Source organism: Aptenodytes patagonicus, chromosome 3, assembly GCF_965638725.1.
Source record: "Aptenodytes patagonicus chromosome 3, bAptPat1.pri.cur, whole genome shotgun sequence".
NCBI classification, from domain to species: Eukaryota; Metazoa; Chordata; class Aves; order Sphenisciformes; family Spheniscidae; genus Aptenodytes; species Aptenodytes patagonicus.
The window spans coordinates 4,921,461-4,936,392 of NC_134951.1; the positions used below are offsets into that span (position 1 = coordinate 4,921,461).

At 43.8% G+C, this 14,932-nt stretch overlaps 1 protein-coding gene across 3 annotated transcripts in view; it reads left to right on the top strand.

Annotated features, from left to right (window-relative positions):
- Positions 1 to 14,932, top strand: part of PKHD1 (PKHD1 ciliary IPT domain containing fibrocystin/polyductin) — a 284,017-nt gene that overhangs the window by 247,539 nt on the left and 21,546 nt on the right. For all 3 annotated transcript variants that reach the window (XM_076332602.1, XM_076332604.1, XM_076332603.1), the window contains one exon: positions 2,244 to 3,249. In XM_076332602.1, the coding sequence (XP_076188717.1) occupies positions 2,244 to 3,249 (1,006 nt within the window). The remainder of the gene's footprint in view (positions 1 to 2,243; positions 3,250 to 14,932) is intronic.

The following is a 14,932-nucleotide window of genomic DNA, read 5'->3' on the forward strand; positions in this document are numbered from 1 at the left end:
GCTGCCTGCTGCAGGGTGCATCCTCTCAGCGCTTCAGGACAATACCGAATGTCTTTGAGTGCAGCATTTCCACTTCTGCTTCTGAATGGAGTTGCTGCTCCCTTTCCCTTTGCCCCCTGCACACGCCGATAGCAAAATACTTACACTGATAAAGCAAAAAAAAAGGGAAAGGCAAGAAAAAGGGAAAGAAAATGGTAAGCTGGTGTCTAAAAATAGGGGCTTTTGCACAGATCTTATCTGACTTGGACCTCCTCCCTGAACAAAGCTTGACATTTATGTAATTTCATTGCTTTCCTCGGTGACGTGCAGAGCGAGAGCTCATTCTGGGAAACGCTCGCAGACCTGGGTAGCGGTCTGCACACGAGGAATCCCCTTGAAATAAATCATAGGTAAGTGTCCACAGGATCCAGACATCGAGACGTAGCTATAAGCAGAGCCCAGACTGATTTCTCATAGTTCGTTTCTTTTCCAGTAGTCTGGTATTTTCTTCTAGCAGCGAGTTTCACAGTTACAATGTTTCCTTGATAAGGGCAATGCCCTTTTATTCATCCAAAACTTTGTAACTCTCAAGGATGTTGCTCTCCCTTTCTTTTTATCGTTATCACCAGGCATTGCTGGTCTGCATGCACGTCCCCAAAGCTGCTGAATGAGGAACGCAGAGTTAGTTTAGGCATTGGCCATGACTTGCCTAACGCGTTCGTGAGCACAGCTAACTAGGGAAGGAGCAGGCTCGGGGAGGGAAGGAGGATTATAGCTGGCTACAGCAGCAAATTCCTCCTTTGATTTTATTTTGAAGAGGGGAAGGAAAAACAGAAACACACATCTTTTCCTAAGATGCTCCAGGCAGAAATGTTTATGTTTTTGGTGCCCGTACCTGAACTCATTTACTTTTATTCTCTCTTTATAATCAGTGATGATCTCATCATTACAGCCTGAGGCAAAATTTCTCTCATCTTAAAGCAGAGACCTGTATTTGGTCAGATTGAGCATACCTTAACTCAGAAGACCGTATGGATTACATCTCTTCTGTATAGATCCTTCCAGAAAAGGATCCTCTTGTCTCCACAGACACTTGGGATGGGATTCCGTGGCAAATTCTGACATTCATGGAAGTGTCTTAGCTCCTGTTATATTCAGTGAAAGCATACGTAAAGTGTTACCTAAAGTGGCTTTTGTACTCCCATGGATCATGTGTTACATCTACAAATGTTGTAGCTACCCAAAGAGGTCCAGGTGACATTATGCACTTGTGTCTAAGTGACAGGATCCTACCTCTGGTCAGTAAAGTTAGAGGATTGTAAAGGGCAATCCAGCTGACAAAACAGAGGTATTTTAGGGTGAAATTCATTGCTTTCTAAACCATTTTGTCTGTATTGATGGCTGGGGAATTGGGAGTGTTTGTTACCATAAATGTGTGTCTAGGGCAATTTCAGGTGCTGCGGGGTGTCCCAGCAGGCCTCCAGCTGCCACCCTTGAAGCGCATAGGTCTTCTGTAGGCCCTGTGTTACATGCCTCAGATACCTCAGGGCATCCCATGATCTCATGGGATAGATGCCTGCCTGCGGGCAAACGATTTAAACTCCAGATCTCCACTGACTGCAATGGGAGCTTAGACACTTGGAGCACATGTAAGGGTCTCTGCTCTTTGTAGGTGTGTGAATCTGGTGCTTTCTTTTAGCTCTAAAACTCGGTGAGGAGGTTCACCGCTGAAGTAAACTAATGGTGTTCTGGTCCTTTCCAGTTTTTTTGTTTGAGATACAATCCCTGAGTGGGATGAGAGGGCTTTGTGTAGAGTTAAAATATCTTCTGAAAGAATTGCAGTCACGCCCTCATTTGTTACTCTGCTACAGGCTTAGAACCAGGAGAATGTAGAAGACATAAGGACATAGGGACATAGTGGTGGGTCAGACCAAAGGTCCATCCAACATGCCTGCTCTTTCAACAGTGGCCATAATTTGATATCTAGAAAGAACAAGGCAAGTGTATATGGTACTTCTCTTCATTCATTAGCAGTCTTCAACCATTTTCAGCTCAAGGATATCTTGAGGTAGATGTGGTTTCTACCTGTTTAATATCCCTTAGTGTCCAGGCTTCTCTTAAAACTATGCAAAATTTTAGCACCAACAAAAGTGACTTTGAGCACTGAATGGGAAAATAAGCAGCTATACCACAAATTGTTGATATGATGTCTGTAACAATTCATATTTTTTTTTCTCTCCCCATCTCCCTTTATTCTCCTCCAGGAATTTATAGAGATGACAGCAAGTGTATCTTCAAGCCCTCGGTACAAGGCTACTTCTGCAAACAGACAGATCATGCACTTGTCATCCTAGAAAACTTGGACCCCAGTATGGTCAGCCAGAGACTGTTTCCAGTGGTAGCCATGACTGGCAGCTTTATGGACACCTTCAGTGATGTGACATCACATGCATCGTGTTATCCTGCAGAGGATCGTTCTACTTTCTTTTCTGTGTTGCCATCCACCAAACTTGCTACAGTTTGCTTCCCAGACCTAGCACCTCTGACTTTCAGACTTTACCTCCTCAGTGGCCAAAACACAACCAGACTGCCCCTTGCAATATTCTACAATGAACCCCTTAGCCTTCGTGTTTTCATTCAAGGGAAATATGTCTCTCCAACACCATCTTCTTTCTCACTGAATGAAGGGGCAGGAGCCAATTACTTTAGCTTTGAGGACAATCTTCTCTATGTTCTCCTGCATGAGAAGGAACCTGTAGAAATAGTTGCTGGTCTTTCCCTTCTTGTGGCTTTCACTGTGACTGAGGCTGTTGGGGAAGAGGGTGAAGCAAGTATAATATGTCGATTAGCTGATTTCTTGAAGGTTGGTCATGACCAAGTCAAAGTAGTGCATCATGTGCTGGGAGGTGAAAGCATGTTGAAGGTAATCTCGGCCAATGCCAGCAAAAAGAAGTATCACTGCCCTAGCATGGCATTCTGTACAGCCCTTCCTAGAAGGTCTAGCTCACAGACAGTGGGGAGAGGACCAGTGAGTACCCGAGCTCTGCAGCCATCTGATGCAGCTGGTCCATCAAGAGTGCTCATCATTGAACTCGGCGATCCACCAGGCCATCCAAGAAATGAGTTGACAAGTGACAGTTTAAAGAGTTTGGCCAGAACGATTATCAACACTCATCAGACTGGAGACCTTCAGAGGGGCCTTGGCTTGCCCGTTGATACCTTAATGGTGACTCAGCCTGCCTTACTGTTTCCAGCAGAAGCTAACAATAGGTAAGTATCAGATGCAGTATCAGCAGATACTGATTTAAGCGTAGTGAAGCAATTTAACCACTTGATCTGCTTATTAAGATAGGGAGCAACTTCTCCGTTGACTGAAATATGACTAACCATGGTGAAACACATTATAAAGTTTCCATGACAGAGCTACGCCCAAGTACTAGCTGGACTCCTGAGTGTGAATTAGCATGTTATTCTGCTGGTGCTCATGGATGTCTCATCTCGCAGATGCTTTAAACCAGGAACAGAGTTCCTGGATGTTTGCCTTGAAACTATAAAGTATTGGGTAAAGTCAACGTTTCTAAAGAAGTTCAGACTACGATAGCTCTTAAGTTTTAAACAATTAAATCTACAAATGTTTATAAATTGATGTAGCACCAGAGATGTGTTATGAAAGATGGGTTGTTGCCTTAACTAACTTGCAGGTCTAAACCTCGATTCATATACTTTTAAACTTTAAGGCCAGAAAGGACTGTTTAATCTTCTACATCAATCTCCTGTATGACACAGGCTACTGTTGTTCACTTTGATACCTCAGCGCTGACCTTGCTTTTTGGCTAAAATACTTATTCTAGAAAACCATCTAGTCTTGAAGATACAAGAGCTGGACATATCCAATACTACCTGAATGTGTGCCTAGATGTTGAATGCTATCCCTGTTTTTGCTGTCACAAGTACTTGCCCACTTTCTCTTGTCAGCTTCACTGTCTCCAGCTTCCCCTGAGAGTCTCTTGTTCTTTCCTTCACTGTTACATCTGTGAGTTTCTGGGCATTGACTCCTCCTCCAGATACCTCCAGAGTAATCAAATCACTTAGCTGTCTGCTTTTTAATAAATTGAAAGGTTTGAGTTCTGGAGAGTGTTTCTTTCCTTCTCTGTCTCTGTTTTCTGAATCTTTTTTGAAGTATGTCTGAAAAGCCAACAGTTTTCCTTCATATCGGCGCTGTACGCAAAAGTGGTACTAAATCCCATTTTCTACTGACAGAATTCAATGATCCCATTAGCCCATTTTTCCACAGAAATAGGACAGCTCATGATCCTCTACTTGCTCACTGTATTCGCTAATTCCTTTTCAGTTCTAGCTTTCCAGGACCAAATCCATCCAGTTTGTTTGCCCAGATCCAACACACCATATGGTCTAGGTGCCCATGTTTGACTGTTCTCTCCACGATGTATCAGCCCACCGACCCTTCTGTGTTTATGTTTATATTTGTTTCTGGATGTAGATAAAGCATCAGGCCAGCAGCTGATTTGGACAGAACACAGGACACCCCTTTACTTTATAATGATTTCCCAATGGGAGCTACCTTTTGAGCTCTGCTGGTTACCCAGCTCTTGGTCAGTTTTGTACATACTATTTTTTTATTGATGTTCTGTACCAAGACTCAGTTTTTGAAGGTCGGGTTTTTCCTCTCCTCCACAGCAACAAATGACCCTTTCTGTCCCTCCTTCCTCTGTCCCCATCTTGCTCTTTTCAGCCTCTTGCAGCCACTGTTTTCATGGCCCAGATGGCAGCCCTTATCTGCAGAGAAAGCTGTGAGGAGCAAGGCTGGGAAGGGAGCAGACAGCAGTGTATTTCAGCCTCAGATCCTGAATCTGTATTAAAAACATATGGGAAAAATGAAAAAGGTAATATCCCATCTGTTTTTAATAGAGGACATGGGATTTGATGTTTGGCAACCTTATTGTGCACTCTCTTGATATTGCATAATGTTATTTTTTGATGTTGTGCACTACTGAGCCTTACCCAAGTATAAGCATATTCCATCTATGCAAGAAAGAAATTGGATTTGTCTAAGACTTAGTATCTCTAATTAATACCATATCCTCTAACATTTACCACTGACCCCTGTACCATCCTAATGTCTGTTGGCCGCTAGTGATACAAACTACTATTCACACGCTTAATTTTTCTACTAGGCTCTGTGTGGCTTACGGTAGTGAAGCACCCACAGTAAGGACACTGGTCTGTGACCATCGGAATCTTTGTTTTGTTTTGTTGTTTGGTTTTGGTTTGTTGGTTTTGGGTTTGTTTTTTTTAAGTGGTGTTATATTAAGCACAGTGGGAAATTATTATTTGCAAGATCAAATCTTAAATCAGGGCCAAACTCTGAAGATATACAATATTTTTTATCAGCAGAACTAACATCACTATTGTGAGGGGGGGTATTTGTGTTACGATGTAGGATACTACAAAATGGGACAGCAAAAATTGTTGTAGGAAGTTTTACAGCCTGTGATAGGAAAAGTTATCCTGCCTTTACGCCATCCCAAGACATGCCATAGCCTGCAGAGTGTGACAGGTACGGGACCCCTCATTCAGTGTGTCCATTATTGATGATCAGAACAAGAGGAGAAACAATAGCTACACTGTGGGAAAGGAACAAGGTACAGAGTTTTTTAGAGGAAGTTCAGCAGAACCCTATTAAATGCCTATAGGTTCCTGAATGCATCAGCGTAACATCACTGGGGGGGAAGCAGAGATCACCTAAAGGAGAGGACCACCCTCTTCTGTGTGCCACAAGGGAAGAAACCTTGTGTCTGCTTTTTTTCAGGCATAAAAGACATTTTCTCCACACTGGGGACTGCGCTGCTAGCTGGGGTTTGCCTTCCCATCTATGCATGCTCTGTGAAACCAGTCCGAGCAGCGAGGATCAGGACAGGCGCCTAGGAAGGAGGCTGTTTGATTACAGGGACAAGAGCAGTGCTAGCTTGGTCATAGATTCACCGTCTCAGTAGGGGAAGACCTGGGATGTATATTCAAGAGAATACTAACATCACCAGATCATAGGACCAGCTCAGAGCTCACCCACCCTTAGCCGCTTGGGCTCCTCTGCAGTGTTATTTATTGCTCCCCATCAGTCATAGCTTTTCTGGAATTACTCATGGCTGACATTTCTGATGCAATAAGGCCACAGATAACTTGTGAAATGAAATCAGGGTTTTCCTGTTGGGACATGTAGTATCCCCACTGTCTATCTGTCTCTCTTTAGGCAGTACATGCTAGCACAGGCAAGGATAATGGGGCTGGGATTACAAGTCAGGCTTAGTATTCCCGCGTATTTTTCTGTGGAAGGAAAAGAGAAATATTTTCACCCCTGAGTGGTGCAAAATCCAATCAGGCTGTCAGATATACACAGAACCTGCACTCCTGCCAGGCCAGTCTCCCTGCGGTTTCAGACTAGTGGCTCCTCTTGCATCAAGACAACAACAAAAAGATCTTTGATCAGCAGAGACTGGGTGTTCGTCTTTGCAGCCCAGGACAGCGAGGCTGAAGGGAGCCCTGGAAACCTTGCTGTGATCGGGTAGCTAGGCAGTAAGTCTGTATATCACGTTGCCAAGCCTTTAAAAATATGGCTTGTCTGTTATGATTTGAAATGCTTTTTTACATGATTTTAATTTAACTCCTTTGTTAGGGTCACTTCAAGCACGGCTCATTGGTTTGTCAAGGAAAGACAGAGGTGATTGCTATGACTGCTATAGTCTTGCACAGCTGGAGAATCAGAGATGACTATCACATAGTTTTATCTTGCTGTGAATGTCTGTGTATTAATAGATATTGCAATGTGTTTACAGATAGAAATCTGTTTTGCAAAGTTTGCCTAATATCAATATAAATATAAAAGTGAAAGAACAAGAGAGCACAACAGCGAATATATTGTGTGTGTTTGTGCGTGTGCCTTTATACAAAATCAGAAATAAAAAGCTGGACAGTCATCCAGAAGCCATTTAGTCCATATCCCCACACTAGAGCAGGGTACTTTGCTCCTTCTTGATGGACCTTTAACCTGCTACAAACTGAAATCTGCAGTTTAATCTTTCTTTATTAAGAATCAGGTTTGGGGTAGCATGTGAAAAACTGTGTGTGTGTGTGTGTGAAATAACGGTGTTTGAGACTCACAGCAAGCAACAAAAGTGAAGCAAATCATCAAATGGCTCATTCAGACAGCAATACCCATGCAGAGGACTAAATGAGAAATTACTACTAGTTCGCTACGTCACACGATATATACACAGGCAGGCAGGGTTAGAAGCCCAAACTAGATGAATTCTGACACATTCTAAACCCAAAGTGCCTGGGTTTGGTAACCTTCATGCAGGTTTCAGGCAGGCTGCTGTATGGAATTGCACAAGGTTTTAAAAAAGGGAGTTGACAACTTTTTTCCTGTGTAGGGATCCAACTTTTCCTCCAGTGGGTAGGCAAAGGCAGGATGCTAAAAATCGTGACCTCAGAGCTGCAGCTATTGCAGCACTTGAGGCTCTATCAAGGTTTTATCTGCCACACACCCCTGAAGTAAAGATGTGGAACAGGTGATACTCAGGAGCTTAAACCATAAGCTTAAAATCTCCTTAAAATTAAGGTTACAAAATTTTAAGTAAGTCAGGGACTTACTTGTTCATAGGGACACTGTAGAGGGTATAGTCTTGAGTAGCATGTGCCACTCTGCTTGTTGATGTACAAAAAAGACAAACTTAGTTCAAGTAGATACAGGGAAGAACATTTAAGATGATCATGGAAATGGAGTTTATTTTAAGATGTAAGGAATAAAAGAGCTTGGTTTGTTTAACTTGGCAAAGCAAGGCTGAGGGGAGATATCATCCTATCCGTGAAAATATGTTGGAAAAGCAAATACCAGAGAGGAAGCTCTAGACACTAATGGACAATGACAGCACAGGACCAAATGGGTGCAAAGTATCAAGAGGTACATTTGCATTTAAAAATAGAAGAAGGTTCCTCCTTAGAGAATAAACTGGCAGAACCTGCCAATAGAACTGTAAGAAGACCATTTCCCATTCAACACCACTCTATTTTCCTGATTTTTTTTTTCCCACATGGTCAAAACAATATCTTGAACTTTTTTTTTTTTTTTTTTTTAAATAGTTTGGGAATAACTGAGACACATTTTTGGCCAACATCTCATTTAGCAGCCTAGTAAAACTGTGGAAAAGTACACATGAATACATTTATGGTGAAACCTAGAAGATTTCTAATCAGAGGAGTGAGATTCTGTAATGGGCTATTTGTAGGAGCTATAGGATAAGAAACTTCATCAGAATAAAGTGGAGGCTAATACACGTCTAAACAGTGTTATGTCATATGAAATTGTGTGATCACATTTCACTTTAGAAATCAGGATGAATTTCACTATTTTGTTCTCAATTCATAATTCTTTTCAAACTGGGAAACTGGGTAGTTGCGGGATCTGTCAACAAGAGGTTGATGGTCCTCAAGAACTGAGAGACTCGGAGAGATCTTTCTGCATGGAAGATGGTGGCAACAGAGGCGTGTGTGTGAAAAGAGTTTGAGGGAAGTCATTCTGGATCCCAGAGGTGAAATTTTTTTTCACAAAGCCTTTTGATAATTTTTTGCTTCTGGTGGCAATTTTAGCAGAAAATCCAGGAACTGAATGAGCATCAAAATGGAACTATCAGCATATCGGTGATGTCAGGAAGGCACAGTCATACCGGTGATGATGATGCCACACAAGGTCCTTGACTATGTAGATGTTAGACCCCAGGTCTGCTATTTTAGTATTTTTCTTTGAATTGAATTCAGAGTGGGGAGATTGAGGAGATATCTTGTGGCCCCCACCCATGGTCAGTAGAGAAATTAAACTGCAGCTTAAGCAGAAATGCTTTTCATTCAACGACTGTCCTAAATAAATACAAAGTATAACTTGCAGAGTAGGTATATGAGTCATTTGTACAGGTTGAAGGTAGTGCCACAATGTAGACTACTGCTAATTACAATGATGTCTGTCCATAAGATTGAGTGTCTGTCTATGGGGGGAAAAAAACCCAAAACAGTCAAAGTAGTCTGCCCCTTTGTATATGATCACTTGTGTGAAGCCAGTATTTCCCTTGCAGGTTTTCAAACAAATCTCCAAAATATCCTTCTAGACAACAGCCATGGAGCTTCACGCTGCCACTGCAAATCAGACAATAGTTTTTTGTCCCTGCTTTCCTGGACTGGAACCCTTCTGGCAGTGTAGGAATTAAAGGGTCTATCACCGACTACCAGTCCCCCAAGGAACGTTCCCCTTCTGAGCCTTATTTTTAAACTATTTCTGTTAGTATCTACTATACGTGGTAAACCTATCTAAAAATTTGCCAATCCCACTCAGAGGTGACACCTATGAATTACAAGGTTCAGGCAGTTAGAAGTCCTACCCCCACTGTAACCATGGTGGAAACCACAGCATGGTCTGGTAATGGGCTTCCAAAAACCAACTGGTTCCTCTGCAGGAAGGGAGCAGAAGGTAGGAAAGGTGAAAGGAGAGCAGGAGAGAACAGAGGAGAAGGAAGATAAAGAGGGTAGGAGAGACTCGGGAAAAGGAGTACAGGACTTTGCAGGTCTCTATGGGAGGAAGGAGGCATATATTGCCACATATTCCCCACACCAGTGTGGGTTTCTGAAATTGAGGTGTTTGTGTTATTAAATTTAATCTCAGTTAAAAAATGAAGAGGATCAGCTCAAGAGGAGCTTTTCCCAGTTTCCCGGTGTTCCCCCAGAAGTTGCCATGCAGGAGAGCCAGGAGTGTCCCCATCATCTTTATCGGGGACTGAAAAGAGATCGGGTCCCAGCTCTGGTACCCCAGTGCTGTCAAACAAAACCTGCCTTGCTCATATCACATAGGGATCCGTTTTCCGCCTTAACGATTAACGGGACCTGCGGTAAAAGCGATGATTTACACGACACGTGCACACGGCAGAGAAGAGCTGCCAGCCATGTCTCCGAGGGATCGATCCTTTCCCCAATCTGCCTTATTTAAGGTGTCACCTTTATCAGCAGAGCTTGGCTGGCGTGACATTCTAGTGAGTGATGGCCGTGTCGGCTCCCAGGTCAGCCTGCTTTGCCGTCGCATCGCGCTCTTGACTGCTGCTGTGCGTCGGATGGGAAAGGGAGAAAAATTCTTCCACGTGATTTGTTAACAGGAGCCTGGCAAGCAAAGGGTTAAATGGCTTTGGGTGCTGGTTCTTTGTGGGGGTGTATACGTGTGTATATATGTATATGTGTATATAGATAGATATAGATATAGATATATATACACACACACCTTGGTTTGGCTGTAGGACCTCGCGCCCGCAGGCCACAGTCACATTATCATCTGGAAATTGGATAACGACAGCACAATGACAAATCCAGGTTGCTTGCAATAAGGTGCTAATCCCTTTGCTTTAATATCGGAGCAGCGTGTAATGATGTTTGGACATCACTCCAGTTTACTGACGACCCCACTGGGGCCGGCAATAGAAGCGTACAACTGTCTAACAAGCCATCAGGTGACCGCCGTCGTCAAAGCAACGGAGGATGCAATCTAATCTTCCCTCCATCCCTTCCAGCTCCCAATAAGGACCAGATTATAGAAGTGGCCCATCAATGCTTGGTAACTCGAATCAATTAACGTTAATTCGCACAATGCTATGATGTATTGTGATCACTTTCATTTCGGAGAAGGGGGAAGAAATTGCTATAATTCACCTAAAATGAGGTTGTCTATGGTGCTGAGGTATTAATTGGGTGTCCATATTAAATGGAAAAGGAGCACGGTAGTGAAGGAAAAGTGGATGAGTGACTCTCTTGGCTGCTATTGACCTATCAGAAGAAGACAGTGCCCTTTTCCTTTGCTTTTATCTATTACAGTTTTCCCTATTGCGTGTCAAGTTGATGTATTATAAAAAATTCATTTGGTGACCTTTCACCCCCCCAGCAGATTAAACAATTTCACTGGGATGGCATCATTAACAGGGCCTTGCATTTAATGATGATTTCTCTAAAAGGCCACGGAGATTCGATTTTAAGCTAACAGATTTATTGCACTATTATAACATATCGTAAAAAACTGTACCACCTACGGTCTGGTTTTAGGATAGAAACTGTTTAAGAGTTTATGTGGAGCTTAAAGTGGTATTACCTTGGGATACGCAGCAGCAGCAAGGCTCTGACCTCCGGCGGGATGCTGTTTACATTTAATAAAAGACGTTTCTCCGACAGTAAACTTCAGGAGTGTGTTATGGAGGAGGCCTGGCTTAGCTCCTCGCCACTAGCAGGCGGCTTTGTAAGTAGGGGTATTTCCACCCACCTACAGCAATTAATTGAAGTCACTAATGAATTTGGAGGATGTTTCTCTCCTATATGATGCATCGGCTCTGTCCCTCTCCTTCTAAAGGCTCCTGATGATCCCACCTCACCCTTGAGTGGATCCATTAAGTCCCTCCAGTCTCCCTGTTTTTCTTTTTTTAAGGTTTCTTATCACTCCAGACCGCAGGAATCTGGACTCCACCAGCTGCATCCACCAGGCAGCTGCTTGCCTTCAGCTTTTGGTGCCACTGGGATTGAAAAGTGCTAAACGAAGGTTGTCTGAGCAGGAGGGGCAAGACTGGCCTTATGGGGGAGACATGTCTGTGTGTTCCTGGACAGCTGCGTTCATGCTCTGTGACTTTATTTACTGATTTGTGAAATGGGGAAAAAAATTCCAGAAAGATAGATGTGGAGCCATTTGGAGCTTGGACAGTCTCTAGCAAACGGAGAAATGGAGATTTGATGGTGGTGGTGTCCCAAAAAGCTAATGTCAGAAGAAGTTAGTCAAAAAGATTGGGTATTTTAATTAATACATACTCCAAGAGAGCATGCATTGGACCTCTTTTTCAGAACTTTTTCAGTCTAACCAACTTATCTGATGCTTTCAACAGCCACAAAATATCCAGCTTATAACTAAAGCATCTTTACTTTATGAAAGGAAACCCTCACAATGATTAGATAAAGCAGCATGCTCCTCTTGTCCAGCCTTGTCCACAGAGGCAATTCAGTAACTTGTTTCTTATCCCAGTTCACCGTCAACCTAGGCCCCCTTGCTACTTCTCCGCACTACTAGATCTTCTCTTACTAGCTTTCTGCCATCTCAGCATCTGACCTCCGGGGCAGTGGACACATGGCTTTGTTCAAAGCTCCCTGCTGGTGCTGGCTAGAATATTCATTTAGTTTTTTTAGGCCTAGGTTTTTTAATTTTGATCTTATTAACTCAACCTACATGAAAGAAGGGAGACGTCAGTAACATCCGACACCATGGGTCCTGTTCAGTCCATTAGTCTAGTTCTCATAAGGAGATCATGATCAGTATTACGTATTTATTGTTTCTCTTTTGTCAAGGAAAGCTGAAGCCTGCTTTCCACTGGAGTTCTTTTCCTCTAGCTTTGATTTCTCTCTATACCATGGGAAAACATGGGCATCTGTGGAAATAAAAGTCATCCTTTGGATAAGTCTTTTGCTTAAAGTAGAAACGGTCTCCAACTCCTCACCATCTTCTGGATGTTTGTGTTTCTCTTTCCCTGTCTCTATTACTTAATGATAAGATCTGCAGGGAGGGACAAAGCTCTGAACAGTGCAGCTGAGAGGGCACAGGTACCTGCCGTCTGGCTAACCTCATCACCACATGACACGAGAACGCACTTCTCACCCAAAGATACTAAAATCCTGACAGCCCTTCTGGTGAATTTGTACCTACTTTGTCTGACACAAGTCCTTAGCTTGCCTATCTCCTGTCTTCACTACAGCATCTTCTTTCTTGAAGCCTGTCTTCTCTTCACCAGCAATCACCACCTTTTTGAGAACAGCAAAAGAAATCTCTTTGGCTTGACCATGATGCATTTTGACATATTATTCATTCCTCAAATTCTTCCCAATCTCCTTCCCCTTCCAAGGATATACTGATGCTGCAACACTAGCATTGCAGACATACCCAGACAAATGTTCAATTAGTTTCATTGACTATGTTTATTAGGAAATCAAATATCATAGAATTATATCATAGAATCATAGAATGGTTTGGGTTGGTAGGGACCTTAAAGATCATCTAATTCCCCCCCCCTGCCATGGGCAAGGGACACCTTCCACTAGACCAGGTCCAACCGAAGCCCCGTCCAACCTGGCCTTGAACACTTCCAGGGATGGGGCATCCACAGCTTCTCTGGGCAACCTGTGCCAGTGCCTCACCACCCTCAGAGTGAAGAGTTTCTTCCTTATATCTAATCTAAATCTCCCCTCTTTCAGTTTAAAGCCATTCCCCCTTGTCCTAGCACTACATGCCCTTGTAAAAAGTCCCTCTCCAGCTTTCTTGTAGGCCCCCTTCAGGTACTGGAAGGCTGCTATAAGGCCTCCCTGGAGCCTTCTCTTCAGGCAGAACAACCCCAACTCTCTCAGCCTTTCTTCACAGGGGAGGTGCTCCAGCCCCCTGATCATCTTCATGGCCCTCCTCCGGACTTGCAGAGGTCTATGTCCTTCTTATGTTGGGGGCCCCAGGGCTGGGCGCAGTACTGCAGGTGGGGTCTCACCAGAGCAGAGCAGAGGGGCAGAATCCCCTCCCTCGACCTGCTGGCCACGCTGCTTTGGATGCAGCCCTGGATACAGTTGGCTTTCTGGGCTGCAAGCGCACATTGCTGGGTCATGTTGAGCTTCTCATCAACCAACACCCCCAAGTCCTTCTCCTCAGGGCTGCTCTCAATCCACTCTCCACTCAGTCTGTGTGCTTGGGATTGTCCTGACCCACATGCAGGACCTTGCACTTGGCCTTGTTGAACTTCATGAAGTTTGCACGGGCCCACCTTTCAAGCCTGTCAAATATGCCAGGGACTGTTCTCTGGCACCAAGGCCAGCTGATATGGATCAGCCTACATCTATAAAATTAAATTCTCTCACCCACCATTTCAGGGTGGCCTCATCCAAACTGCCAAGTGAGAATATTCTGACTGTATTAGCTCCCAGACCATTTGAGAACTGTCCTGGACTTTGCTATTGAGCCTGGACCACAGCTTGTGATGGACTGACAGTTAAACAGTAGAGGTGATCAAGTTTCAGTTCCAAGGCTTGTTATTTCTAATATAAATATATTTTCCAATACAGGTGTATCCATCAACTTTAATGGACTCTTGACCCAGGCTCTGCATCTGATCTCTTTCCCCTTGAAGTCAACCGATAATAATAGCTATTATTATTGTTGTTGTTATCATTGTTATTATTATTATTATAGTTGTATCATTACTGTTATAGTTATTATTGTAATTGTAATTAAAATGTCAAGCTCTCCTTGATTTCAGGGAGACTTCCTTCCCTCTGCCCCAAATCTCTCCACTTAGTTTTCTCGATCATGCCTTAATATCTGCAGTAGACCCTCTACTTTCCACCACCTCTAATTTCCTTGCTACTAAAGAGCAGACACTTGCTCTCCTGCAGAGTCTAGGCACGTTCTGCAGACATATGTTGGCACTGATGGTGAAAGGATCTGGGATCCTGACCCTGGTGTCCCTGCTGACTAAGGTATCACGAGCAATGCCTGCTTGCCCGCTGTGCCCATGTTTAGAAGAGCTGCACAGCACTGAGCAACTGAGCTGCTCCCCATTGAGCGCTGTCAGCAGGGAATTGCATACCAGCCTGCTCCTTCCCAGCATGAGACTTCAGAGTAGTGACCCAACAGCATGCTCTTCTTGCCCATCAGGAGGAAGGCAGGTCTCCTCGCTCCAGCCCTTGCTAGGCTACAGGCATGCTTGTCCGTCCCCACCTCCCAGCTGCAAAGCTATGCCAGGAAAGCCTATTTTACTTCCAGCACAAATCACCGGGGGAGCGGCAGGCTGCTCCTCTCTCCTCCTCCTCCACACTGACACTCACCCGCAGGAACATAACT